The sequence below is a fragment of the Aquarana catesbeiana genome, linkage group LG13 (assembly GCF_042186555.1).
Source record: "Aquarana catesbeiana isolate 2022-GZ linkage group LG13, ASM4218655v1, whole genome shotgun sequence".
Lineage (NCBI taxonomy): Eukaryota > Metazoa > Chordata > Amphibia > Anura > Ranidae > Aquarana > Aquarana catesbeiana.
Genome location: NC_133336.1, coordinates 232229376 through 232257311, shown reverse-complemented (window position 1 = coordinate 232257311; position 27936 = coordinate 232229376). Strand labels below are relative to the sequence as shown.

The window sequence follows — 27936 nt, the reverse complement described above, 5'->3', positions numbered from 1 at the left end:
TTATGGAGGGATATGGGGTCTATAAGGCCCCAAATCCCTCTTCTGCACTCAAAACATAAAGGTCGGTCATGTCATCGATTCCGGTTTAGGCTGCATTCACATCTGAACGTTTTCAGCTTATAAAATGCCCGAAAAAACGCATGATAAACGCCCAACAAGCAAAAGCCCATTCATTTCAATGGCACCTGTTGACATCTGAGCGTTTTGACACCTGAAGCTAAACACCTGAAAAACGCCTTAGCCCGGGTTCACACTAGCGCGATCTCTGAGATTGCATGTGATTTGCACCCACACTGCAGGTGCCGATCACATTCGATGTCTGAGCAATGCAAGTTCAGCCATACAGTTGTATGGCTAAACTTGCATTAGATTCGCACAGAAAATAGTACAGGGACTTGTTTTTCCCGCACTAGATTGACCCCAAACTCCTCCTCTGCACTTAAAAGTATTCAAAAAGTCAAGTTTGGGAGTTTTGAATGCTGTAATTTTTTTAAAAAGTTGGCGCCTTTAAATCTTCTGTAAATCGGAAGTGATGTCATGACATCGTTTCCGGGTTACTAGATACAAGACCCGATCAAAGCCGATTCCGTTCTTTTTTTTCAGGTCTCCCGCCAGCCTGCAGACGTGCTGGCTGGTCGCTCTGGCCTTCAGGTGGGACAGGAGAGCCCGGGCGAGCCGTGGAAGGTGGCAGGAGTGGGGGGTTATCCTCTCCCGCTTCTTGGGATAACGGCCAATCGGCTGCTTAGCTGCACCGGTTGTTATGCCAAGAAAACCGTACACACGATAGGATTTTCTGACGGAAAATGTTCTATAGGAGCTTGTTGTCTGAAATTCCGACCGTGTGTAGGCTCCATCGGACATTTTCCATCGGAATTTCCGTCACACAAAATTTGAGAGCTGGTTCTCAAATTTTCCGACAACAAAATACATTGTCGTAAATTCAGATCGTGTGTACACAATTCCGACGCACAAAGTTTCACGCATGCTCAGAATCAAGCAGAAGAGCCGCACTGGCTATTGAACTTCATTTTTCTCGGCTCGTCGTACGTGTTGTACGTCACTGCGTTCTTGACGTTCGGAATTTCCGACAAGATTTGTGTGAACGTGTGTATGCAAGACAAGTTTGAGCCAACATGCGTCGGAAAAAAAACATGGATTTTGTCAGAAAATCCTATTGTGTGTACAGGGCATTAGACTAAAGATCATCCCTACTTGCAACACTAGGGCCCTTGGTTTGAATTCCAACCAGGGCCCTACCTGCATGGAGAATGCATGTTCTCCCTCTACCGGAGCTTCCTTCAAGTTCTCCGGATTCCTCCCACATGCAGGTAGGTTAATTGGTCTCTGTCTACATTGGCCCTAGTATGTGAATGTTTGTGAGTTAGGGACCTTAGAATGTAAGCTCCTTGGGGGCTGGGACTGATGTGAATGTATTGTTAAGGCTTAATAAATAACTGTGATAAAGAGGTAAATAGCGAATATACTTTATCGTCATTAGACATATGAGAATCTCTTTATGGTCAAATAAATTAAGACAACGTACCCTGAGTGATGACATCCAGTTGGAGAGGAACACTATAAATACCGTATTTAACCGAACAGCCATAAACTCCACTGTCTTCCTCTTTGGCAGTAAATTGTATCTTCTCTCCATACTTTAAGAATCCGTTATTTTTATACCAGGTGTAAGGGTAGTGATCATCATTGTTTTCCTCTGATAAGCCCAAACTACACGACAGAGTCACCTGATCACCAATGTATACCTTGTTCCAGTTAGGGGATAGGGTCACCACGGGGCGAAAATCAGTTCCTACAAAACAGGACAAATGATAACATAATGATTTCTGAGAGGAGGAACATGCTAAACAAATTATATAAAGCATAAATAGGATGGCAGACACTATCCTCACATGGAGAAACAATGACACACCCCCATACAGTATATATTCTATCTAGAGAAGAGTGACACTCCTGTAATTTGGAGTCTAATGCCCCGTACACACGGTCAGACATTGATCGGACATTCCGACAACAAAATCCTAGGATTATGTCCAACGGATGTTGGCTCAAACTTGTCTTGCATACACACGGTCACACAAAGTTGTCGGAAAATCCGATCGTTCTGAACGCGGTGAAGTAAAACACGTACGTCGGGACTATAAACGGGGCAGTAGCCAATAGCTTTCATCTCTTTATTTATTCTGAACATGCGTGGCACTTTGTGCGTCGGATTTGTGTACACACGATCGGAAATTCCGACAACGGATTTTGTTGTCGGAAAATTTTATAGCCTGCTCTCAAACTTTGTGTGTCGGAAAATCCGATGGAAAATGTGTGATGGAGCCCACACACAGTCGGAATTTCCGACAACAAGGTCCTATCACACATTTTCCGTCGGAAAATCCGACCGTGTGTACGGGGCATTAGTGTGGTGAGGCCACTCTACCATCCAATATGTGGATCAGGAGGATGTTCCTGTTGTGCAATAATTGAAAACAAAGAAATGATATAATGTGCAAAAAGAAAATAAAAAAGTTAAAATGATTGTCTCAAATGTGTGTTGAACGTGCCCTGTGCTCAACCTCTAGACCCAATCTTAACAGTAAGGGAAGGCGGTGCACAAACTTTGGCTTCTGTCAGTCATACATTAAGAGATCCATTCAAAAAAGTGAGCAGCACAGCTAGATATTCCAAAAATATTGACACATCAGGTAAAAGCAGACATAGCAGATTCACTAAACTATAACTATGACCAGTGTGGCTAAAACATCGGTCAGCGGTTCTGCTATGTCAGATTTTACCTGATGTGCCAATATATTTTTGAATTTTTGGAAGATATAGCCATGCTGCCAACTTGTTTGAATTGGTCAAGACTTATGACTTGAAATGAGAAATTTTCATCATTACAGCCTATAGGTCACACAAGCTTTCCCATTAGAGCCCCCTCTTCAAGGCAGCTAGTCTCAACCAGGGGTCCTTGGAACCCTAGGGTCCCTCTAGAGCAGTGGTCATCAACCCTGTCCTCAGGGCCCACTAACAGGCCAAGTTTTATGTATTACCTTGGGGAGATACAGACTAGAATACTGCAATCACTGAGCAGCAAATTATATCACCTGTGATGTATTTAAGTTATCTGGCAAACCTGACCTGTTAGTGGGCCCTGAGGACAGGAGTTGATGACCACTGCTCTAGAGGTTACGAGGAGTTTCTTGAGCTGTTTCTCCACTTTGATGGTGCTGGTTCTGGGGCCAACGTCACTTGACAAACCATCTGCATGACCCCAATGATCTTTTTACCTGTCTGTAAGGAGCATTCTTCCCACTGATCACCAATGTAAGGAACATTCTTCCCACTGACCACTAATGTAAGGAACATTCCTCACACTGACCACCAATGTAAGGGGCATTCTTCCCACTGACCACCAATGTAAGGGACATTCTTCTCACTGACCACCAATGTAAGGGGCATTCTTCCCACTGACCACCAATGTAAGGGACATTCTTCCCACTGATCACCAATGTAAGGAACATTCTTCCCACTGACCACCAATGTAAGGAACATTCTTCCCATTGACAACCAATGTAAGGAGGATTCTTCCCACTAACCTCCAATGTAAGGAACATTCTTCCCACTGACCACCAATGTAAGGAACATTCTTCCCACTGACCACCAATGTAAGGAACATTCTTTCCACTGACCACCAATGTAAGGAGTATTCTTCCCACTGACCACCAATGTAAGGAACATTCTTCTCACTGACCACCAATGTAAGGAACATTCTTCCCACTGATCACCAATGTAAGGAGCATTCTTCCCACTGATCACCAATGTAAGGAACATTCTTCCCACTGACCACCAATGTAAGGGACATTCTTCCCACTGACCACCAATGTAAGGAACATTCTTCTCATTGATCACCAATGTAAGGGACATTCTTCCCACTCACCACCAATGTAAGGAACATTCTTCCCACTGATCACCAATGTAGGGACCATTCTTCCCACCGATCACCAATGTAAGAAACAATTTTCCCAATTTTTCTTTATTAAAAGTCTTGCAAATCAATAACCATAAAAACAATATATATACTGTATATTATAAATAAGTATATGCATATTTACATAAAAATTAAAGTAAATATAGCAAATCTGCTCTCAAAGAAAGACTTTAGAGCAAAAGCAAAAATCTCAAATAATTATGTCATTACTGGAGAAGATAAATCTTACTACGACTCACATCACTACACAAGACAAATCTGTGAGGTCAAAAAACAAACCCACCCCCATTATGCATGCAGCCCTTCTTCAAAAATAAGATACTAACCAACAAAAGGGAGTGAAAGAAACAGAAAAAGAAAATAGCTCCTCACCCAGAGATGGGCAGTTCACCAAAGGCAGGTCTGATATTCCTCCACGCCCTGTTCCAGACCGCCTGAGGCTTCCTGCCCTTCTCAAGACCCAGAATTTTCCCAACCTCACCCAGAATATCGTGCACTACCATGTCAACAAAGATGACTTTCTTCCGCAGGGTAATCTGGCACCGTGCATTCCATGTGACGTAACTGACAACTATACTAACTAGAAACAGTGTATACAAATTAAAATCCCAGCGAGTCGGGAATGCCCCGTACACCCTCTCCGCATAACTCAAGCGATAGAAAAAGGGGATGCCTAGAGCCCTCCCCACCCTTTTTTACACCTCTATGTTAAAGGGACACTGCACCGATCATCCACAGGGCAATGCTTCAAGTTCCCTCTCACACGGAGCCTTCCATGGAAAGCAAGCCAGGCTTGATCCCTAAACTTCAAAGGAATTCTTTCTAAATTGATTAAGTATTTTCAGGCACGGGGCAACATAAGCCGGGAGCTTGCCATGTCGGACTCTCAGACTTTTCACTGGCCCACCATATTCCCAGCATCGCAGAAAAGGCCTAAAACAAGATTGAAAAATACCCACCCATTACGACAGGTTCTCTGCTAGCATGTTACCAAGATTGTTCTTTAAAAAGAACAGAGAAAAGAAAACTATTGGGTTGACCATTCCTAGGCCACCCTCCCGCCTAGACAGGTAAGTTATATTGCGTTTGATCAGGTTCAGCCTATTTTCCCATAAAAGCTGTACACCCTTGCATAGAGAGATGCTGGCAAGATACAGACGAAGCTGACAAATAAAAACATTTGGACCAGGTATGTTTTGATCAAGTCAATCCTCTCCCTCAAGGAAAGTTTCCATTTCTTCCAGCTTGCTACTTTGGCATTGGCACCCACCAACCTGCTTTCCCAATTTCAATGACCATAGTCACCTGGACCAAATTTGATGCCCAACACTTTAATTTCCTGCTGGGGCTCTGGGAAGGCATCCAGAAGTTTGAAGCTTTCACCCTCCTCACCCATTCAGAAAATGTCACTCTTTTCATGGTTGACTTTAGAACCAGAAGCCTCAGTGTACTGCTCCATCGGAGACCACCTCCTGCGCCTCCTCTGTCCCAGAGATAATAACAGACACATCATCGGCATAGGCCACGACCTTCAACGGCGGCACACCAGCCATGCCCAAAGGCACCCCACACAAAGATCCACCCTTTAGCCTTCTTAAGAAGGGGTCGATTGCTAATATATATAGCAGGGGGCTCAGAGGACATCCCTGGTGCACACCAGAGCCAACCTCAAAAGGTTCTACCTTGAAGCAGTGCTGATGACTGGACAACAAATCACCTGCTCCTGATGCAAGCGTTAAAAAAAGAATCTTTGCCAAGATCTTTCTATCAACATTGAGAAGACTGATGGGGCACCAGTTCTCAATCATTGAGGGGTCTTTACCTTTTGACAGAAGAATCACAGCGGATTGCCTCATGGAGGGGGGGAGCGAACCCTCTTCTAGACAGCTGTTATAAACCTCTGCTAAAAAGGGATCCAGAGTGGACTTAAAACACTTGTAGAATTCAGCTGTGAACCCATCTGGCCCAGACGATTTTTTGGTAGCCAGCTTCTCTATAGCATGAGCTACTTCATCCACTGAAATAGGTTTTGTCAAATCAATCATTGGCAATGTACCATTTCTCAATCCTGGAGTAGAATCCAGAAAGCTTTCCATCCTGTCCCGACAAAGGTCCTTTCTTCCCAGAAGGTCTGCGTAATAGGACCTGAAGATTACCAGGATACCTGATCTGGACTTCACCAGGGAACCCGTGCTATCCCTCAGGCTTATGACCGTCTCAACTGCTATGCCTTGCTTACAGTTCTAGTAAGGGTCAGGCGAGTGATATTTTCCATAATCCCTCTCCAGAACCAAGGAGGCATGCCGGTCATATTGACACTTCCAAAGAAGCTTCACCTCAGAAATCTCCCCTGGATCTCCTCTATATGAGACGAGATGATCAAGCTTCCTCCACAAATACTGGTAGGCAATGTACATACCAAGCTGCTTCTTCTTACTTATGGCCTTGAAAAGTCCAATTGGCCTTTGTTTCACAAGTTCCACTACTCTGACTTACTGCTGCAAAAGTTCAGAACAGAAACCTGTGCCTGAAAAAATCCTCAAAGGATTGTCTTACTGCTACCTCTTCCAGGAGAGCCAAATTCAGTTTCCAGGTACGCCTTCCCCTAGGTAGAGTGTCCGAGGCATTCAGAGCCACAGACAGCATACAGTGGTCAGAGAACTCCACCGCCCTCAACTCAGGAGCCGTTAAAGCAGAGTTCTCCTTTAAAAAAAAAAATATCTATTCTACTTTGACTATTCCCTCTCTGTAATGTGAATCCTGTGCTGCCAGGGCAGTGCTTAATATGCACATCTACCAGGCCTGCTTGTCTAACCCAGTGTTTCTCAACTCCAGTCCTCAAGGCACCCCAACAGGTCATGTTTTCAGGATTTCCCTCAGATGAAACAGCTGTGGTAATTACCAAGGCAATGAAACTGATCAAATCACCTGTGCAAAATAATGGAAAGCCTGAAAATATGGCCTGTTGGGGTGCCTTGAGGACTGGAGTTGAGAAACCCTGGTCTAACCATATCTCTAAGAAAAACGCTATCGTAACCCAGCCTGTCTATGGAGCCTCTCCTGTCTTCAGGCCTAAATATGGTATTAAAGTCACCTCCAAAGACAACCTGCTGGGACGTAAAAAGGATGGGTTTGATCTCTGTGAGGAGGCATTTCCTGCCCCATTTTGACTGCGGTCCATAGATATTGATCAGGTGCAGGTCCTGCCCCCTAACAGAGACTTCCAAGACCATGCATCTCTCCATTTCTACCTCAATTATCCACCAGCACATTACCATATCGGTTTTTAAAAGGACCGCAACTCCGCTGCAGGGCCCAGCCACAAGAGACCAAAAGGAGGGACCACATCTCCACTCCCTTTTTGCTAGATGGACATCGGCCAAAGTATTGAGCCAGGTCTCTTGCAAAAATAAAATCTCAGCATCAAACTTGCTGAGCAAAAATAAGGCAATATCATGAGCTCTTGCAGATTTAATGCTGGCGACATTATTGGAAACTGCCATTAGGATGATTGGGACAGTCGTTTCTTAACCTCTACCACACTCTTATCAACCGAAACAGCTCTCTTTAGACTACGCGATTCCTCCTCATCCATGGATGATAAAGAGAAAGATATATCAGACATCTCATCACCTGACAAAACTGAAAAACTGTTGCCAAGAGGAACCCCTCCTGGGTCCGACTCTGAGGAAGAAATGACCACTTTACTTGTCTTCCTCTTTTTCTTCCTCTTAAACTTCTCCCACCGCTCATTATCTGAATCCCCCTCAACAGAGGGTGAGACATGGGATATGGACACCCTTCCATCAGCCCTACCCCCATCCAGCACCCCCACACTCCCCTGACCACGTTTGCGCTGTTGGGGGACAGGGACTGGAGGCTGAGTAAGCTGAGAGGGAAGATCCGCTTAACCTGTCCCCCCAGCAGCTTCTGCTAGCCTGGAGGATCTACATACAGTAGGATTAGGAACTACCACAGGGGGGACAGACTCAGGGACCACATCACCAGGGGAAACAGAATCCAAAACAACAGATGTAACCGACACAGGAGGGGCAATAACAGTTTCCTCCCTAACTTTAGCAGCCTCATCCTCCTTATCAAGCCTCTGCAGCTCAGCCTCCAGCCCTGGCAAGTTATGTAATGCCTCCGGGCACTGACTATAAGCACGACCCAGCTTTCTGTACAATCTTTGGCCAAATGGTCCAAATCCTGGCATAGTGAGCACTTCTTGCGGGTAACAGGTTGATGCAAAATGGCCTTTTTCTCCACATTTATTACAAACTTTAGGCTGACCCTGGTAGAAAATGGTCAGCCTATCCCTCCCCAAAAAAGCTGAATAGGACAGGTGTTGTACTACATTGCCTAGTGCCCCCAGTTTTAGTGACACTGTCCAGGCCCCTGTCTATATCCCATGATCATCAAGGACCTTCGCAGTGGAGTGAGGATCTCACCATATCGGCATAGCCATACTATCAAATCATACTCTGGTATGGATTAGTTACGCACCAGGATCATCACCAATTTTATCAAAGGCTGCCGCGAAACCACCTTTGGCACCAAACCACACTACCGAAGGCCCCCTCACCTCCTATATCTCTCCCAAAATTAATCCAAACCTTCAGGTTTTACAAAGGATAAGTCATATTCATAAATCCCCACTGGGCAATTTAAAGCAAATATATCCGAGGCTTTAAACCCCATTTCCAAAACCAGCTCAGTCACCCTCCCCCTTACCGGTGGGGTCCACTTCAACTGAACCACATTCCTCCTCCTTTACCCACTAACCGTCCCCCCACCAAACCTCCCCAAATTGTGACTAGTATTAACAAAATTCTCTCCACCCTCCTTGGTGCGACTCCCCAAAACAGACGCATAGCTGTCCATATTTCTCCTAGCAGAAAACACATTTGTGTGTTTTGGACCATCTGACACATTTCTAGCAGATATTGATTGTACAGATTTGATCTGCACAATCGATGAATCTTTCCTCTGCTGAGCAGGGAGAGAAATTACATTTTTATTTTTTTCCAGCAATATTAACCCCTTCACCACCACATCTATTGTATTATCATTATTGTCATTCTTAATACTTGCTGGCATATTCACAGTTCTGCTGTCTTTTCAACAGTGTCCATTTCTACTGCTGTGCTGGTGGAATCTTCAGCTGGCCTGTTCTCCTGCACCAGGACAGAGCTTTCAGCAGGGGATCGTGAAGGCTGATCTAACACATCCATGGCTTCCACTGCACATGGTGCAATATGCTGATCCCCTCCCCCACCAGCATCAATCAGCTGGTAGTAGACACTGCTACTCCAGTGAGCTCCTGTAGCTTCCGAGTCCCATGCTGAGTGTCAGCCCTGCTGCTTACAGAACACAGGAGGTCCTCCCCTTGGCATGGGTGTCAGTCAGAGGATGCTTTGCAGTTTCTCACTGATTGCAAAGCATTCTCTTATTGGGCAAGGTGGGAGGCAGTGACATTGCAATCTCCACCTTTTCCAATCTGAGAATGTTCATTGATGAAATGAAAAGCATTCCCTGAATGGCTCCCGTGGCAAGCAATTGACCTCCTGTGTTCTGAATGGAGCAGGCAAGCTAGTAGAGATCACTGGAGTAGCAGTGCCTACTACCAGCTTCTATAGGGATCCCACAGGTATGGAATATACATAGTTGCATTGGTCCAACCTGGAGCAATGTAAGTATGTAAAGACATCCATTCCTGGAATTCTTCTTTAATTATTCTTATTTAATTATTATTAATTAAGGTCAATTAATTAAGTCAATTAATAGTGTTGGTAGTTAATACCTAAATAAATTAATAAAGAAACTCACCACCAGAGATAACATGTAGTCTGAGAGGGTTACTATAAATGCCAGATCCCACTGAGCACGTATAAACTCCACTGTGTTCTTTTTTGGCAGTAAATGCTATGCTCTTTTCATACATATAGACTTTGCCATCTTTATACCAGGTGTAGTAATAGTATCCAGGTTTATCCACTTCTACCGATCCCACACTGCATGACAGAGTCACCCAATCTCCGGAGTATACATTGTTCCAGTTGGGGCTCATGGTGACTACAGGAGTGACTGCACCTTCTACAAAACAGTACAATGCAAATGGTTAGTTAAAAAACCTCACACAGGATGATAATTGAATCAGGAGAATGTGTCAGAAACCATAAAATCAGACCGAGACAGAAGTACAGTTAAATCACACTTGTTTAATAATAAAAGTAAATAGAACAAACATAGTCAAAACATAGCCAGAGTTCAGGAACCGGAACAGACAAGCCAAACGTCAGGGAGCTGGAGATGAGCGTAGTAAAACAGCAAGCAGGATCTGGAGCCAGAAGGAATGTCAGCCAAGCAAGTCTTTAACAGGAATGCAGGAGAGAGTCTCAGATGTTGACCAAGGTGAAGGCAGAGATCCTCTGGACTGGACGGCTTAAGTAAAGCAGGACTGACGAGCAGGATATCATCAACAGCTGAGTAACTGTGGGGAGATAGGAGCTGGCAATTAGCCGACAGCTGAGTGGCCAGCATAGAGTAAGAAGGGCTGAGCCCAGCCCTGACAGAATGGCACATTTTGTGACCCATCCAAATATTTGCATGTCATGATGACAGACTTACAGTGCAGTTATACTGTACAGCCAGAGAAATACAGAAAGGAGCACCAGGCCAAAAATTAGATAAAGAGTCTAGGATCATTTGAATTGTCATTAAAAACATCCATTGTATTTTTGGGGGCAGCGCCATGCCAAACAAGCTCACTAGAATCTGGCTAGGAGGCACCCACAGAGAAAGCTTTCCATGGATGGTTACCCAACATTATCTCAAACCATAGAAATACAGAAAGAGACAGCAGACCAAAACTAGACGAAAGATCACTTTAGTTGTTATTAGTTGTTGGTAAAAAAAAAGTTGTTGGTAAAAAAAGTCATATAAAAACATACAACAGATTTTAGGGGCAACAAGCTGGGGTTAGAAGCTAAATGGTTTCTCTGCAGAAGTGTGACAAATTGTGTACTCTCTAGCTTTGGTAAATAAACCACTAAATGTCATCCAATTAGGTGTTAGATATGCGTATTAAATGCATACCTGAAAAAAAAATATTTTTTAAAATCATAAAGTTCAAAGGTTTTTAGATGCTAAAGTTTTTATACTGCAGTCGGGTCGATCCTCCGATGAGGACGACGAGCATGCAGATGAGCTTCCCTGAGACGGTTTCCGACAGTTTGTGCAGAAATTCTTTGATTATGCAAATCGATTGTTACAGCAGCTGTCCGGGTGGCTGGTCTCAGACGATCTTGGAGGTGAAGATGCTGGATATGGAGGTCCTGGGCTGGTGTGGTTACACGTGGTCTGGGGTTGTGAGGCCGGTTGGGTGCACTGCCAAATTCTCTGAAACGCCTTTGGAGACGGCTTATGTCTTGCATTACTTAAAAAAACGATGGGGACATGGCAATCAGAATACATTATCCGGAGGCCACGCCCCCTTGTGAAGTCACCGCCTAGGGCATGATGGGTCCATGACATCTCAAGGGGGCCTGGTCTCTGGGTGACGTATTCTAATTGCCACGCCCCCATTGTTATTTAAGAAATGCAGGACATCGATGCCGACAGATCAGTAGGAACGCAGAATCGGAGGAGGGTCATTGGCGGGAGTGGCAGCAGAGGAAGAAGAACACCGGACAAAGAAGACAGAAGGAGAGTGGAAGAAGAAGCAGGGGGAGAAGGAGAAGACCGGAGGAAGAAGCAGAGAAAAGAAGAAGATTTTTAATAAAAGACTTGTCAAAAACTGTCTACTGTATTTTTTAACACTACACTACTTTTTTTTGGTGAATGGGTAGGGGTACAATGTACCCCATACTCATTCACATAGGGGGGGCGGGATCTGGGGGCCCCCTTGTTAAAGAGGGCTTCCAGATTCCGATAAGCCCCCTGCTCACAGACTCTGACAACCACCGGGCAAGGGTTGTCAGGAAGAGGCCCTTGTCCTCACTAACATGGGGGCAAGGTGCTTTGGGGTGGGGGGCGCAGAGCCCCCCCGCCCCAATGCACTCATCCCCCCATGTTGAGGGCATGTGGCCTAATATGGTTCAGGAAGGGGGGGCGCGTCCCCTCCCTTTCCTGACCAGCTGGGCTGCATGCTCAGATAAGGGCCTGGTATGGATTTTGAGGGGAACCCCCACGCCATTTTTTTTAAATTTTGGTGTGCGGGGGTCCCCTCCCAATCCATACTAGGCCCAAGGGCCTGGTATGGACCTGGGGGGGGACCCCACTCTGTTTTTTCCTGATTTCTTTTTTTTTGTCAGCCGGCATTTTTTTTTTTTACATTGAGCGGGAAGCCAGCTGACAGCTGATGATTTATAGGTTGGTAAGGATGCGACAGCCGGCTTCCTGGCCCCCTCCTTAGCAACCAGCTATATACAGTGTAAAAAATAAAATAAAAAAAAAACACGAATAGCGGCAAAATCGCATCAAAATTGCCTTTAAAACGCGGTACTTGCGTTTTGGATGCGGGTCCATTGAATTCTGTTACATGCAAAATGCTGCATTTTGCGGGAAAAAAAGTCCCCGACCCTTTCCAAAAACGCAGAGGCACAAAAATGCATTGTTGTGAACATGTTTCATACGAACCCATGTTTAAAAAATTCCCTGCATTTCTGCAAAATGCATCAAAAAACGCATTAGTGCGAATCGAGCCTAAGGCACACCTGTGCAATAATCATGCTGTCTAATCAGGATCTTGATATGCCACACCTGTGAGGTGGATGGATTATCTCGGCAAAGGAGAAGTGCTCACTAACACAGATTTGGAAGATATGTGAACAATATTTGAGAGAAATAGGCCTTTTGTGTACATAGAAAAAGTCGTAAACCTTTGAATTCAGTTAATGATAAATAGGGGCAAACACAAAAGTGTTGCGTTTATAATTTTGCTCAGTGTATGTATTTTAGGACAGGCTACCTCAGCTTCCAGCTTGTTGCATAACTTAACCGCTTGCCGACCAGTGCACGATGAAATACGTCGGCACAGTAGCATGGCTGCGCAAATGGGCGTACAGGTACATCCCCTTTAAGAAGCGGCATTGCATGCTCCGTGACCGTGCCTGCAAGATCTGCGGATTCAATGTCCGCCGGTGTCCAGCGACCGTGTCACGGAGCGGCAGAACGGGGAGATGTAAACAAGGCATTTCCCCGTTCTGCCTAGTGACAAGACAGAGATCACTGCTCTCTGTCATCGGAAGCAGTGATCACTGTCATGTCAGTGGTAGCCCATCCCCCCCACAGTTAGAATCACTCCCTAGGACACACCTAACCCCTTGATCGCCCCCTAGTGTTTAAGCCGTTCCCTGCCAGTGTCATTTACACAGTATTCAGTGCATTTTTATAGCATTGATCGCTGACGCTGTATAAATGGCAATGGTCCCAAAATAGTTTCAAAAGTGTCCGATGTGTCCGCCGCAATGTCGCAGTCAGGATAAAAATCGCAGATTGCTGCCATTACTAACTAAAAATAAATTAATAATAAAAATGCCATAAATCTATCCCCCCTTTTGTAGACGCTATAACTTTCAAAACCAATCAATATACGCTTATTGCAATTTTTTTTTTTTTTACCAAAAATATGTAGAAGAATACGTATCGGCCTAAACTGAGGAAAAAAAAAGTTTTTTTATATATTTTTGGGGGATATTTATTATAGCAAAAAGTAAAAAATAATACAAAATTGACTTTTTTTGTTTATAGCGCAAAAAATAAAAACCACAGAGGCGATCAAATACCACCAAAAGAAAGCTCTATTTGTGGGAAAAAAAGGACGTCAATTTTGTTAAGGTGCAACGTCGCACGACCGCGCAATTATCAGTTAAAGTGACGCAGTGCCGAATCGCAAAAAGTGCTCTGGTCAGGAAGGGGGTAAATTGTTCCGGGGCTGAAGTGGTTAATAAAAGCGATTGAACATTAATTTTATTTTCAATATCAGTGAACATATAGTGCCTCAACATTTGCATATCACTATGCCAAACTTATAGTATACAAGGCAACCATCTATTACAGTCGACCATTTGCGGAATAAAGGCGCATAGAGTTACAATGAAGAATTTGCAGTTTTATAGGACAACTTCCATTTATTCACACATTTATAGGCTGCCCTTTAAGGATTTAATCCAATAAATAATCTGTTTAGTAGATTTTGTTCATTTACTGACCTGTGTTCCTCACTGCCAGTACTGGAAGAGAAAAGAAGAGAAATACATATAAAAGAGTCACTTACATAATAGACTAATTTAAAACTAAATATTTTAATAATCATTTCCTGTTGTATTCTTGCATTAAAAGGAATGTTTAGGGGAATTTTACCATAACTATGCTCAACTATACTCAATGCTCAGTTTCTTGAAATTTCTTTGCTAGTTTGGCCCTATAAATTCTACTAGAGTGTCCAGTTTATTTCTATTCAGTGGTAGGAATTAGGGAAGAGCTGAATCGCCCAGAGTTTGGTTCAAGCTGAGTTTGGGGAACTTAAAATTTCCGGCAAATTACATTTCCCTTCTGGCTTCAGAGTCAATGTAATTGCCCAAATATGGGCAGTAATCATATTTGGGCAGTGATGTCACTTCTATCCCTGCCCCTTTCCTCATGTAGCTGAGGATTCTGGCCATGTAAAGCAATGTGCCTGTGATAGCGGCGGTTGCCAGGGATGCAGCGGTTGCCAGGGATGCAGCGGTTGCCAGGCATGCAGCAGTTGCCAGCATCCACTGCTTCCATAGGAATAATTGACGGCAGGAAACATATATGGAGGCAGTAGAAATACCACTGAAACTTAGCTCCCACCGAACAGAGGTTTGAAAGGGCAATTTTTTTGTTTTTTTTATTATTGTGAATCCAATCTATTAACTGTGAAATAGTGACCATCTTTATAAGGTCTGGCAATGCCAGCACACCTGCTTTCTTATCTTTGGCCAGTTCAGTGTATGTAATTCTAGGACACCTATGTGCCCATATATACTTCAGCATGAGAGTTCTAAGTTTCTTAAAATATTCCTGCGGGAGGGAAATTGGGAGCATTTGAAATCTATACAGCACTTTAGGCATAATACTCATTTTGAATGTATTTATTCTACCCAACCAAGAAATAGGTCTATATTTGAGGGAGTTTAGGTTGTTTTTAATTGTATTAAGAAAATGAAATGTGGTCAGCCTTATACAATGTCTTCAATGATGTTGTTAAATTTAATTCCGAGGTACCCCAGTTCATCCTTGCACCAAGCAAAGGTAAGTCAGGTGCCACTGAGAGAGAAGTTGGGCTGAATTTCCAACTTCTCTCTCGGTGGCACTGTAATGTTAAAATTTGATAATGACCCATATAACCTTACTTTCTCAGTAGGTTTGGTAGTGTCAGCCTAGGGTTGGAAATATAAAAAAAGAATATTGTCTGCATACGCAGCCACCTTGTGTTCCCTCTCCCCAATTTTGACTCCCTTGATGTCCCCACTCTCCCGGATTGCCATCAACAGGGGCTCCAGAGCAAGTACGAACATGAAAGGGCAAATGTTTGGGTGTTCATCCAATCAACTGAAGAGCCAAAGTTTGGTCTGAGCCTGAGTTTGGACAGAACCATTGGCTCATCCCTAGTGTGGATGAGCAAATCTGCTTGGGTTCAGTTCACAAACAGTTTTGCAAATCTTCTTCAAAGATTAAACTATGCAAACTTGTGATAAATCTGATTAAAGTGTATCGGTAAAAAATCTTGTTATTCAATTTTGGCCATTTGTAGGGTTAAAGTGGAACTACACGTATCTGAGCACCAAAAACAGCAATTTAATTCAATTTTGATATCCAAAGCAAGCTCCCCCATCCATCCATGTCTCCATGCTTTATTTTGTTGAGAAATCATTTTGAAAAACACCCCTCTTGCATTGCTGGCCATGGCCATCATAAAAAAGGGCAGATGATTAATGTAGCATTTACTTCCTGGAATCCATCTGACCTTAGCTCAGTCATGCAGACAGGAGGGTGTGCTTAGCTGAGAAAGCAAACCCTCCTCCCTTTCTGTAACAAAAATAATTTCGGCCAGCTTGGCCCAAACAAATTATTTAAAGTGCAAAGAAACCTGGAATTCTACTTTAATGTGGTCAAACACTTATTTATTTTTGTATATCCCCTTTGGGCGTTATGCCTCCCCTTTTTTCTGGTCCTAAGGATACTGCACATGGGATTAGGAGTTAAAGGAAATCTACCCAATGGTGTCCCACAAAGGAGAAACTTCAACAGTGGCTCAACAGTGGAATTAAGTGGAAATCATTTCTATTCCTCATTAAACTTCTATTTAACATACATGAGCTACAGTAAAAAAAACAAAAAACTATTTATATAAAACTATCTGCTGAGTCTTAAGCACACCAACATTGCTAACCTGGGAAAAAACCTTGTTATGCATCAACAGACAGAACATGACAATTCATATTTTGCACGAGCTGATGATCTGTGACTGTGGACCTTAGCTGATTGGGAGTGGTCCTCAATTTAGTCTCCTCATCTCAAAAAATTAATTAAAAAAATAATAAATAAAATAAAGATATAATACAGCCAACAGTACCTCGTACTGATACTGTTATGGCGAGTCCCCAGATTCAAAGATTGGTGAAAGAATATAATATTGAACACCAAGGTACTGTATATGAGGTCAATAGATAAGAAATTCCATCTTGCTGAAGGATTGACACTGTTTAGTAAAAAGATGGCAGGAGCTCAAGCAGCGCCCAGAAAAGAACAGCAAAGACTAGATGTAGCAAGGGCTACTACAGTAAGGTGAGTAGATTTTCAAAGTGGATTCCATGGACACCCTACTGACCATGGATATAGCTATTAGGGGTGCGGCAGGGTTGGTAAAACATGGTGCCACCCCCCCCCTGGGCTCGGCATGTCAATATGGCTGCTGTGAGCCCACCTTTTTAAAGAAAGGGGTCAGGGTTATCTAATACCTTAAATGATTGGCTCAGCGTACCAGAGGCAGTAGCTCCACACTATGTCACAGGTTGTTCCCTATTTCTTTTGTATAACCTGAGAATGTTTGTGATTTGCAAAATCAGTGAATCCTGGGGATTCATAGCCAACATATGGTAGCGGCAAACCCAAACCATATCCATGTTCATTAGTCCAACAGAATTGGATGTCACCATTTTAAAAGCAAATTTATTAATGTAGGATTAGTCCAGCACTATAAGACTGGAATACATAATTACTTCTAGCACTACCCTCTCCCTTCCGTAGGAGTTGCCGTCCTGTCTACCAGTCAGTTATCTTTCCAAAATTTTGGTAATATAATTCTCAATTTCCCAAAGCCAGTTTCCCACAATGCTAGTCTGCCATCTTGTACTTTTTTGCTTTATAAATATATTGGCTCATGGTCAAGCAAGATGATGACAATCTTATCTCACAGATGAGAAATGATGGTTGTCCATAGTTTAAGAGTTTCTGTGTCCTATTACTATTTTGATCAAGTTTGACTATTCTGGTTTACTTTAGAACAAAAACTCATTGGTCATGCACTAAGCCACATGTACTAGCACAAAGCTCTACAGGGGTATGCACTGAGAACAGCTAGTTGACCACATCTGTGTCAAACTCATATTATTGGAAATGATAACATACTCATCTTACTGAAGCAGGAAGGAAATAGTACTCAGCAGTAACCCACCACTGCTCCGCCTCCCAAAAAAACTCACAAGATGAAAAACAGAAGATACAAAACAAAATTGTTGTTCCTCAAAATGGACTGGCCAAAGTTGTTTTTTTTTAATTTAAGCAAAAAGTAAAATATGTCTATTTATCCATTTTACAACCATCCCCAAGCTTCTTCCATCTGAAAGTCCAAATGTTTCGGTAGAATGTTTAGGAGCTTATGCCTCCTCGTAATCAAGGTGAGTATGTGCTGGGGGAAGGAGCATTAACATAAATCTTTTTCTTTTACCTTCATGGACAGGTCCAGGTTTAAGCTGTCTATACCTTAGTAAGTTTTTGTATGAAAAAATCGAATTAACGCATTCAATAATGCCATTGGAGACTTGACGAATGTCATTCGAAAGTACTTCAAAATTTTGTTTCGAAGGGTGTTGGCTCAAACTTGTCTTGCATATACACGGTTACACAAATGTTGGCCAACAATTGGGCCGAGCGGTATCATCGCGCCACCTCCCACTCTTGCTGTATATCTAACAGGACGAGCTATCTGTGGTCATCCGGCCGGTGCCACAGTCTGTTCTTCTATTTGATTATGCTGATTGTCTTACTTATATGTGAGTGTTTACGCTTTTTTCTATAATAATTTGCCATCTGATTTTATACTATGGGAGCCCTCCCTTTCTTTTCTCCTATGATGACACCATTATGCTGAGGGCTGAGCCCCCCTCCTGTGGATCCATCCATCTCCATCCCAGCACCTGACGCCCTTTTCCAGTTTCCATTCCCATCTCTGCTCCATCTCTGCTCCTGGGAAGTCCGGACTACTAGGATCTTAAAAAGCCCTTTTAGACCCTCTGTAACGGGGGGTCATGGGGTTCTGGTAAGCGGCCAGGCTCTTACTGTTGGTGGTGGTCCTGCACATTTGAGGTTCCATGCGGTTGAAGGACCCGTGATTGCTAATTCACTTTTTCTCGGGTTTCTTCTTTTTTGGACATTTTTTACCTTTTATAATAGTTTCTTCAATATATCTATTTTGTTTGGATTTTATTTTTGTGATCTGTGTGCACTGATTGCGATATATTATTGCACAGACGATTTATATTTTTGTTGTTTGTTTGCACTGATCGTGATACATTGCCACACAGACGGTTTATGCATCCACTGATACTGGTTGTATTTAGTGTTTTTGTACGGTGAATCTGGTCACACACTCACCAATTTACACAGCGCAAGTCATCTTAATTTTTTCCTTGTTCATGTTATGTGTTTGTGTCACATTTAGACATCGCTGCTTTCTTTATCATAATTTAGACACTTTGAAGCGCAATTATTTTTCATATATATTTTTTTCAATTACGAACGTAGTGACGTACAAGACGTACGTGATATCTTCATTACGAACGCTAGTTTTACAAGATCGAGCGCTTCCAGCTCGTACTTGATTCCGAGCATGCGTGAACTTTTGTGCGACAGACTTATGTACACACGATTGGAAAATCCGACAACAAAGTTTTGTTGGCGGAAAATTTGAGAACCTGCAGCCAACATTTGTTGGCAGAAAGTTCGACAACAAATGTCCGATGGAGCATACACACGGTCGGACTTTCAGCCAACAAGCTCACATCCAACATTTCCCGTTGGAAAATCCGATCGTGTGTACGCGACATTACACTACACAGTGGAATTAAGTGGAAGTAATTTATATTCATTTATATTCATTTATATTCTGTATTAAACTTCTATTTAAAATACCGTAAATACTCGAGTATAGGTCGTTCTGAATTTAAGCCGAGGCCCCTAATTTACCACATAAAACTCGGAAAAATTTATTGACCCGAGTATAAGCCGAGAGTGAGAAATGCAGCAGCTACTGTAAGTGGAAAAGAGGGTCAACAATGCAATGAAAATCTTGTACTTATACTCAAGTATATATGGTACATGAGCTACATTAAGAAAATAAACTATTTATATAAAACTGCTGCTCTGCTGTGTCTGAGCTTAAGCACACCAACATTGCTACCCTGGGAAAAAACCTTGTTATGCATCAACAGACAGAACATGACAATTTATATTTTACACGGGCTGATGATCTGTGACTGTGAACCTTAGCTGATTGGGAGTGGCCCTCAATTTAGTCTCCTCATCTCAAAAAATAAATAAAAAAGTTAAAATAAATGATATAATACAGCCAACAGTATATTGGTGCTGATACTGTTATCGCGAGTCCCCAGATGCAATAATTGTTGACAGAATATAATATTGAACACCCAGATATATGAGGTCAATAGATAAGAAATTCCATCTTGCTGAGCGATTTACTCTCTGTATTCAGTAAAGAGATGGCAGGAGCTCAAGCAGCGCCCAGAAAAGACCAGCGCTGACTACATGTAGCAAGGGATACTACAGTAAGGTGAGCAGATTTTCAAAATGAAATCCATGGACACCCTACTGACCATAGACATGTTTATTAGGGGTCCGGCAGGGTCAGAACATGGGGTGGGCATAACAGCAGGCTGCAAAGTGTGCCACACTTAATGTTGTGAGACGGTCTTGAAGGGGCTTATTTTCTCTAGGTTAGGAGCGTAGGGCCAGGTGTGCACTGCCAGTCATCATCACAAACAAGGACAAGGAGGCTGATAACCTATATCCTGACCTTCCACAATGAAGTCTGCACAAGCTGAGAGGGAGGGACTGGGAAAACTACATAATGTCAACTTGTGAGGTCATCAATAACCACGGACACAGCTGGAAGCAGCCACACCCCTTACACCCCTTGTGATAGCTATAAAGTTTAAAAATATATATATACAAGGGGTCTTCAAAATGTTTCCGCACTTTTATATTTTCCTTGGAAATGGTTGAGGGCGGAGGGGTTTTGTTGATGGCATTAAAAAGTCAGTAGGCTGCTTTCCAACAACCTATTCACCTCCCATCCCTCCGTCTGAAGCCAATATTGTTAGCATCTATAGCCGGTTCATGTTTACGTTGTGTCTTGACTTTTTCTCATGACTAGTTATCCAATAATTGACCTGAAATTCCTTATCGCTTGTATACTTTGCTCCAGTTGTAACATCTGACTTGTAACAAATGTACAGCATGTGAAGGTGATTATGTAGTATATAAAGTTGGGCCAACGGTTCGGCCCAAGCATACGTTCGGGCCGAACTTTGGCTGTTTGCCTCGTTTGGGGAACACCCGAATTTGCAGGGTGTTCGGTGACTGTTTGCCCCGCCAAACACCCTGCAATGCATTACATGCTGCACAGTGCATTCTGCAACCTGATTGGGCAAAACGTTGCCCAATCAGGGCACAGTAAAAGCTAGTTGCTAAGGATCTGGGTCGTGAAGCTGACCACGGAATCCTAAACTACCGATGAGTCATCAGCTGTCAACGGGCTTCCCCGCTGACAGCTGACTAAAAAAAAAAAAAAACATTTGCCAGTAAAGCCAGAGAGTGCTCCCCCTCCTGAACCATACCGGGCCACATGCGCCCAACATGGGGGGTAGGTGGTTTGGGTCAGGGGCACCCCTGTTACCCCCATACATGCCCTATATAAAAAGCTCAGTGTAGGGCAAGTATGTATGTAAACATCAATTACACCACACATGTGAGGTATTGTCCCATATGTTGGAGTGAGAGCAATAGTTCTCGGGCCATAATTCACAATGAACTCTAAACTGTTAACCCAAGGCTTTTGAAGTGTCGCCTATAGAGAATTTTGGGCACCATGGTTTTTTGCAATTCCATGGGCGTGTGCAAATTTAAGACCTGACATGTTTAGTAACTATTTACTTGATGCCCAGTCTTTTATATTTTACCAAACAAAGGTGAATCATATGGTTTTTGCGATAAACTTTGTTTTAGTGTATTGTCTCCTGAAAATATGTGTTTGATAAATAACTGTGCAAATAGCATGCAAGAAAAAAAATGCAACTACCACCATTTTATTGTCCAGGATCTTTGCTTTCAGAAAATGTATATATATTTTTTAACGGGGATATGATCACCATGTATAAATACATAAGGGGGATATGATCACCATATATAAATACAAAAGAGGGGATATGATCTCCTTGTATAAATACATAAGGGGGATATGATCTCCATGGGTAAATACATAAGGGGGGGATATGATCACCATGTATAAATAAATAAAGGGGGGATATGATCTCCATGTATAAATACATAAGGGGGATATGATCACCATATATAAATACAAAAGAGGGGATATGATCTCCTTGTATAAATACATAAGGGGGATATGATCTCCATGGGTAAATACATAAGGGGGATATGATCACCATATATAAATACAAAAGAGGGGATATGATCTCCTTGTATAAATACATAAGGGGGATATGATCTCCATGGGTAAATACATAAGGGGGGGATATGATCACCATGTATAAATAAATAAAGGGGGGATATGATCTCCATGTATAAATACATAAGGGGGATATGATCACCATATATAAATACAAAAGAGGGGATATGATCTCCTTGTATAAATACATAAGGGGGATATGATCTCCATGGGTAAATACATAAGGGGGGGATATGATCACCATGTATAAATAAATAAAGGGGGGATATGATCTCCATGTATAAATACATAAGGGGGATATGATCTCCATGTATAAATACATAAGGGGGGATGTGATCTCCATGTATAAATACATAAGGGGGGATGTGATCTCCATGTATAAATACATAAGGGGGGACATGATCTCCATGTATAAATACATAAGGGGGATATGATCTCCATGTATAAATACATAAGGGGGGATGTGATCTCCATGTATAAATACATAAGGGGGGATGTGATCTCCATGTATAAATACATAAGGGGGGATATGATCTCCATGTATAAATACATAGGTGGTCCATACAGACTTGACTGGTGTCAAGTTCTTCACTTTAGGGTCAACCCAATGGACTAGGGGGCACTCTTTACATATATGATGACACATAGATGCCCCTCAGGAATTTCTTCTGGCCAGCTCAGTAGATTTCTTCAACTACAAGCTGGTCATCTTCCTCAACACACAAAATATAACTGGATACTAGCATTTTATAGGTTAAGAAAGGAATTTATTTTCCCCAGCTGGAGCAAATTGGATCATGCTTTATATAGTTTTTTTTGCCTTTCCCTGGATTAGCTGTGAGTTTAGGATTCTGTATAAAGAGGTCTTCTATCTATTTATTCAGTTTTTTTTTCATACTGGTTGAACTAGATCTACTTGTGTCTTTTTACAACCTATGTAACAATATAACTTATAACTTATATCTAACTAGGCAGAGAGAGAGAGAAAAGTTTAATAATTTTTCTCCCGGAGTTAAAATTTCAGGACTACCATCCACAGCACTATAATGATGTAGTGACCTATTGGTGGGAAACAGCAACAACCCTTCTTTTGCTATTCCCTCTAAGTCCCCCACTCCCCCGCTTCTATCCTGTCTGCATCCTGCCTTATTATTGAAGAAAACGTCACCGGGTAAAGTGAAAGTGAAATCTTCCCCATCACATCCAATGACCAGGAAAATAAAATGAAAGCCATCCACTTACAGATGAAGATGATCGGAGTCAGACGAGGCATGGTGACAGCTCCGTATGAGATACTAATACTGTGCTGAGATAATGAACAACTTCCTCTTTTTAGTCAAACACTGAGTTTGGTCTTACAATAGAAAAATGTGTTGGCAGGAGGTGGAAATTCTATTCACACTTTTTAAGACAAAAGAGGAAATTGGTGTGCACCCACTAGTAAATTCAGCAATGCTAGATCACAGTTCAAATATATGATGGGCTGTATTTATTTCAGATAATCTTTACAGAGAAATATATGGGAGCTTCTATCACTGACCCCCTTCTGAACACCCAGTGGCTGCCATGTTGGTTCCTGGCTTCAATACTTCCTAAGTTACTGATACAGAACAAGTATGCTAAACAGCGGAAAGCAAAGAAATGTCAGAAGTCCTTATCTGCATCCTTGTTCTGAATTAAGTAGGCCATAGATTATATACTTTTCTTTCCTTCAACCATGGTTTGAAGGAAAGAAAATAGCTTGAATCCCCCATCAACACAGTCCGTGTGAGTAGGGTCGCCACCTTTTCTTCAAGCCAAACCTGAACACTTTAGTGGCACACAGCAAAAAACATTTTTAAGGGGGGGAATGCTGTGGACTCTGGTGTAAAGGGGAGCTCTATGTAAGGGTGTTTCTGCTCACCAAACCTCCCACTTACATCAGAGTTCTTAGCATTTCCCCTTAAATCAGGGTTCCCAAATACCCCCTTAAATCAGAGTCCACAGGGCATCCCTTACATCTGAGTCCCTCTTACTTTAGTGTATTCACTCACTTGGAGGCAAGAGAGAGAAGGGAGGGTGGGGGGAGAATTCAGTCACAGACATTAGATGGTTTGCTCACTCACCCAACGATGGAGGCTCAGGTATCGACACCTTTCATCCAGAATGTATCTGCCGGTTGCTGAACTTCAGATTTCCAGCCCACAAATCCCTTTCCAGAGGAGCAGAACACCGGGGATTGGAGTGTGCATGGGCACTGAGGTGTAGGGGTGGGAGGAGAAGGAGCAGATCAGAAGGAGCAGAGAAGGAGGAGGAGAAGGAGCAGATCTCCTCTCCTGTCCATGTATGGGAATTGGTCCTGTGCACACCCCTATGCACTCGGCGGTTGTGGTACTCAGTTACTTGGGGAAACAGAGTCCATTATGAATATTGTGTCCGGGTTTCAGGAGGTCTGAAACCCAGACACACAATTCAAAACCCGAACTGTCTGGGTGAATCCTGGACAGGTGGCAACCCTAAGTGTGAGGTTTTCCCACTATCAGAATACAATGATCACTGCTGGAGGCTATATCCTACAAACTGGCCAAATTTTGATCCGTATTTATGGCCAGCTTTAGTTACTTAAAGGATTAAAGCCAGAAAATCAGTGTAGCACAACCCACGTAGGACCTGCAGATGAAAGGGATCCCCCACTCCTGCCCAGCCAGGTACATTGAATCTTCACAATCACACAGAGTCAGAGAACTTGGATTGGGATGGGAGGTTATGGGATGCCTACTTGATTTCAACAAAATCTTCAGGGACAACTTCCTATATACATTCTATATACAGTGTCCTTCACTTTCATCCTGCACACTCTTTGTTCCTCTCTTCCTCTGTACAGCTCCTGCTGGTTCACTTTTGGTGGAACTGACAGGCCCCTTGTCAGCTCCATAGCAGCCCATTACAGGCAGGAACACAAAGTCCTTTAAAATAGCACACTTATGCCCCGTACACACGGTCGAATTTTCCGATGGAAAATGTCCGATCGGAGCGTGTTGTCGGAAATTCCGACCGTGTGTGGGCTCCATCGGACATTTTCCATCGGATTTTCCGACACACAAAGTTGGAGAGCAGGAGATAAAATTTTCCGACAACAAAATCCGTTGTCGGAAATTCCGATCGTGTGTACACAAATCCGACGGACAAAGTGCCACGCATGCTCAGAATAAATAAAGAGATGAAAGCTATTGGCCACTGCCCCGTTTATAGTCCCGACGTACATGTTTTACGTCACCGCGTTTAAAACGATCGGATTTTCCGACAACTTTGTGTGACCGTGTGTATGCAAGACAAGTTTGAGCCAACATCCGTCGGAAAAAATCCTAGAATTTTGTTGTCGGAATGTCCGAACAAAGTCCGACCGTGTGTACGGGGCATTAGAGTGAAACAGCTTCCCTTTGTGGCCTCTGATCCCAGCACCACTTCTTCAGGTAATGCCATCTCTTCTGGCTGCATCTGCCCCTTTCACTGGCCCTTCTAGCTGCCTCTCTACACCAGTCTGCCCGCCTGACTCTTCCTCAGCCCACCCAGCTGACTCTCAGGAGATCTCTCAGGGAAAGGGGTGAAGAATTATGCACACCGCTATCTTCAAGGGAGACTGACTACATGTGGCAGTCTCTCCCCTTTGTTAGTCCCCAACAGTGTTGCACTACTCATTCTGTCCTCACTTGCTCCCGTGCCTCACAAGGAACGATTCCTTCCTTGTGTCTTTGGCAGGATTCTTCCAGCACCCGAGCCCTGACCCAAGGCAGGACACCCCCCTCCCAGACTAGGGGCACCCCTCAGGGCCATCAACAGCCTTCTCAACACTGTATCTCCATCTTCCACCAACTGACCTTGCTGGCATGGCCCATGTTTATTTATGAGGTAAGCTCTGCCCCCTGTCAGTCCACTACTGGAAATTGGTTGAGGCCTCCTAAATATGCAAGGCAGCTCCTCCTAACCCTCACCCTCTAGTTCTAGAAGATTCTCCAACCTTCTAAACCAGGGGGAGGCACAAGAGAGCTGCCAGAATGAGTCACCCAACCCAGTTCACATGGATTTCTTGATGAATAAGATCTATTTGAAGGTCATTATCATATCATGTAATCTGTTTAACTGCTGATATCATGGCAACATAGGATATGCAGTAATGCATGCGGATCCATATGTACATGTATCTTTTGCAATATGATGGATGTGTATTATATCGTCTGTAAATGGAGGGGCTAACTCCCGCCCACAGGGTGAGTGGGAGGTGTCACTGCTTGACAGCAGTATTGTGTTGGTGCACTTGCAAGTAGTAAGTGTTGGTGCAAGGCATAGATGCTTTGGCTCTGAGGAAGAAGGTAAGTCCCTCAAAAAGCGTTAGCCTGATGGATTTTCATTGAGATGTGATGTATTGAGGACTTGAAGCTTTAAAGTACCTGTTGGTTTGTGAGTTTATTACTTACCACTTTTTAAAAATAAATGTTATGCTTTGAGGATAATGGACTAGGCTGGTGTGCCCTCTGTTTGTTTGATGGTTGCATCTAATGATCTAGGCTCCATACTGTGGCCTAGGGGCTGGACGTGGCCTTTTCTTGCCTTTATCTGGCCCTTGAGGCACTATTCCTCCCACTGACAACAACACTGATACCAATGATGGGGCACTATTCCTCCCATTGATACAAATGATGGGGCACTATTCCTCCCATTGATACCAATGATCGGGCACTATTCCTCCCATTGATACCAATGATCGAGCACTATTCCTCCCACTGATAATAAATGATCAGGCACTATTCCTCCCATTGATACAAACGATGGGGCATTTTTCCTGCCACTGACACCAACAATTGGGCACTATTACTTCCACTTATACCAATAATGGGGGCACTATTCTTCCCACTGACACGAAAAAGGGGGCACTATCCCTACCATTGTTACCAACGATGGGGCACTATTCCTTCCACTGACACCAACAATGGAACACTATTCCTCCCATTAACATCAATGATGGGACACTATTCCTCCCACTGATACCACTGATGAGGCACTATTCCTTCCACTGACCGCAATTATGGGGCACTATTCCTCCCACTAAAGATATGACATTGTTTAGTCCCACGGACACCAAGACATTTACTACTCCCACTGGCCACAGTTCGGCTCCCCTACCCACTGGCCACACTCCAGCCCCCCTTAAGTCTGAAGGACAGTAAACTGGCCCCTTCATTAGAAAAAGCAGTTGATATGCCAGAGGAGTGACTGGTCTCTAGTCCTCATGCAGTGTGCGCCCTCCTTTTCCTTCCCTCTCCGCCCTCTGTACACTGCATTTCTCTGAACACTTCCAGCGCTCACCATAAAGTCCAGGACCTGTTAAACATCAGAGGAGATCGCAGAATGGCACATGAGCTAACAGCGGCACTCCAACATGTTCTGCACCAAAGTGAAGGAGCTGAAATTGTCAAGTGAATATCCCTTCTCAATGCTGAGCCAACCATCAGAGGACGATGAAGTGCCAGCCACCACCACAGCTGGAGCCCCAATCTGCAGCAAGGAGTCCGGCATAGTGCGTCATCAAAGAGACACCGAGGAGCCTTCGCAGAGGAAGAGCAGCTGCACCATGTTCTACCTGCAAACCTTAACTGAGAGCATCCACAAGTTAATTTATTTATTACAATTATTCCACATAGCTTAGGAGCATCTCTTCTCCCAGAGCGGTGGAAGCTAAGGGGTTAAAGCTGCCATGTTTGCAATGACTCCTTTTATTTCTCTTTATAAATGTGAAATATTCTATATTTGTACAGTCAAGATCAAAGGAGGAAAAAAAAGCAGTTCTAAAGCTGGCCATACACTAAATCAAACAGGTTCCTCCAACCATGTTAAGCTGCGCAGATAGAGGGATCTCTCGCTGAGGCTACTGGAGAATTAAAGCCGGCAC

General features: G+C 43.3%; 1 protein-coding gene across 1 annotated transcript; it reads right to left on the bottom strand.

The window, feature by feature from the left end:
- Nucleotides 1-1529: 1529 nt before the first annotated feature.
- On the bottom strand, nt 1530-23800 carry LOC141116709 (low affinity immunoglobulin gamma Fc region receptor II-like). Its single transcript, XM_073609101.1, has 4 exons — nt 23253-23800; nt 14212-14232; nt 9827-10093; nt 1530-1810 (listed from the first exon to the last, which is right to left on the bottom strand). Exons 1-4 carry the CDS (start codon nt 23281-23283, stop codon nt 1530-1532), a joined length of 600 nt encoding a protein of 199 aa, XP_073465202.1. The 5' UTR covers nt 23284-23800.
- Between the last annotated feature and the right edge of the window lie 4136 nt (nt 23801-27936).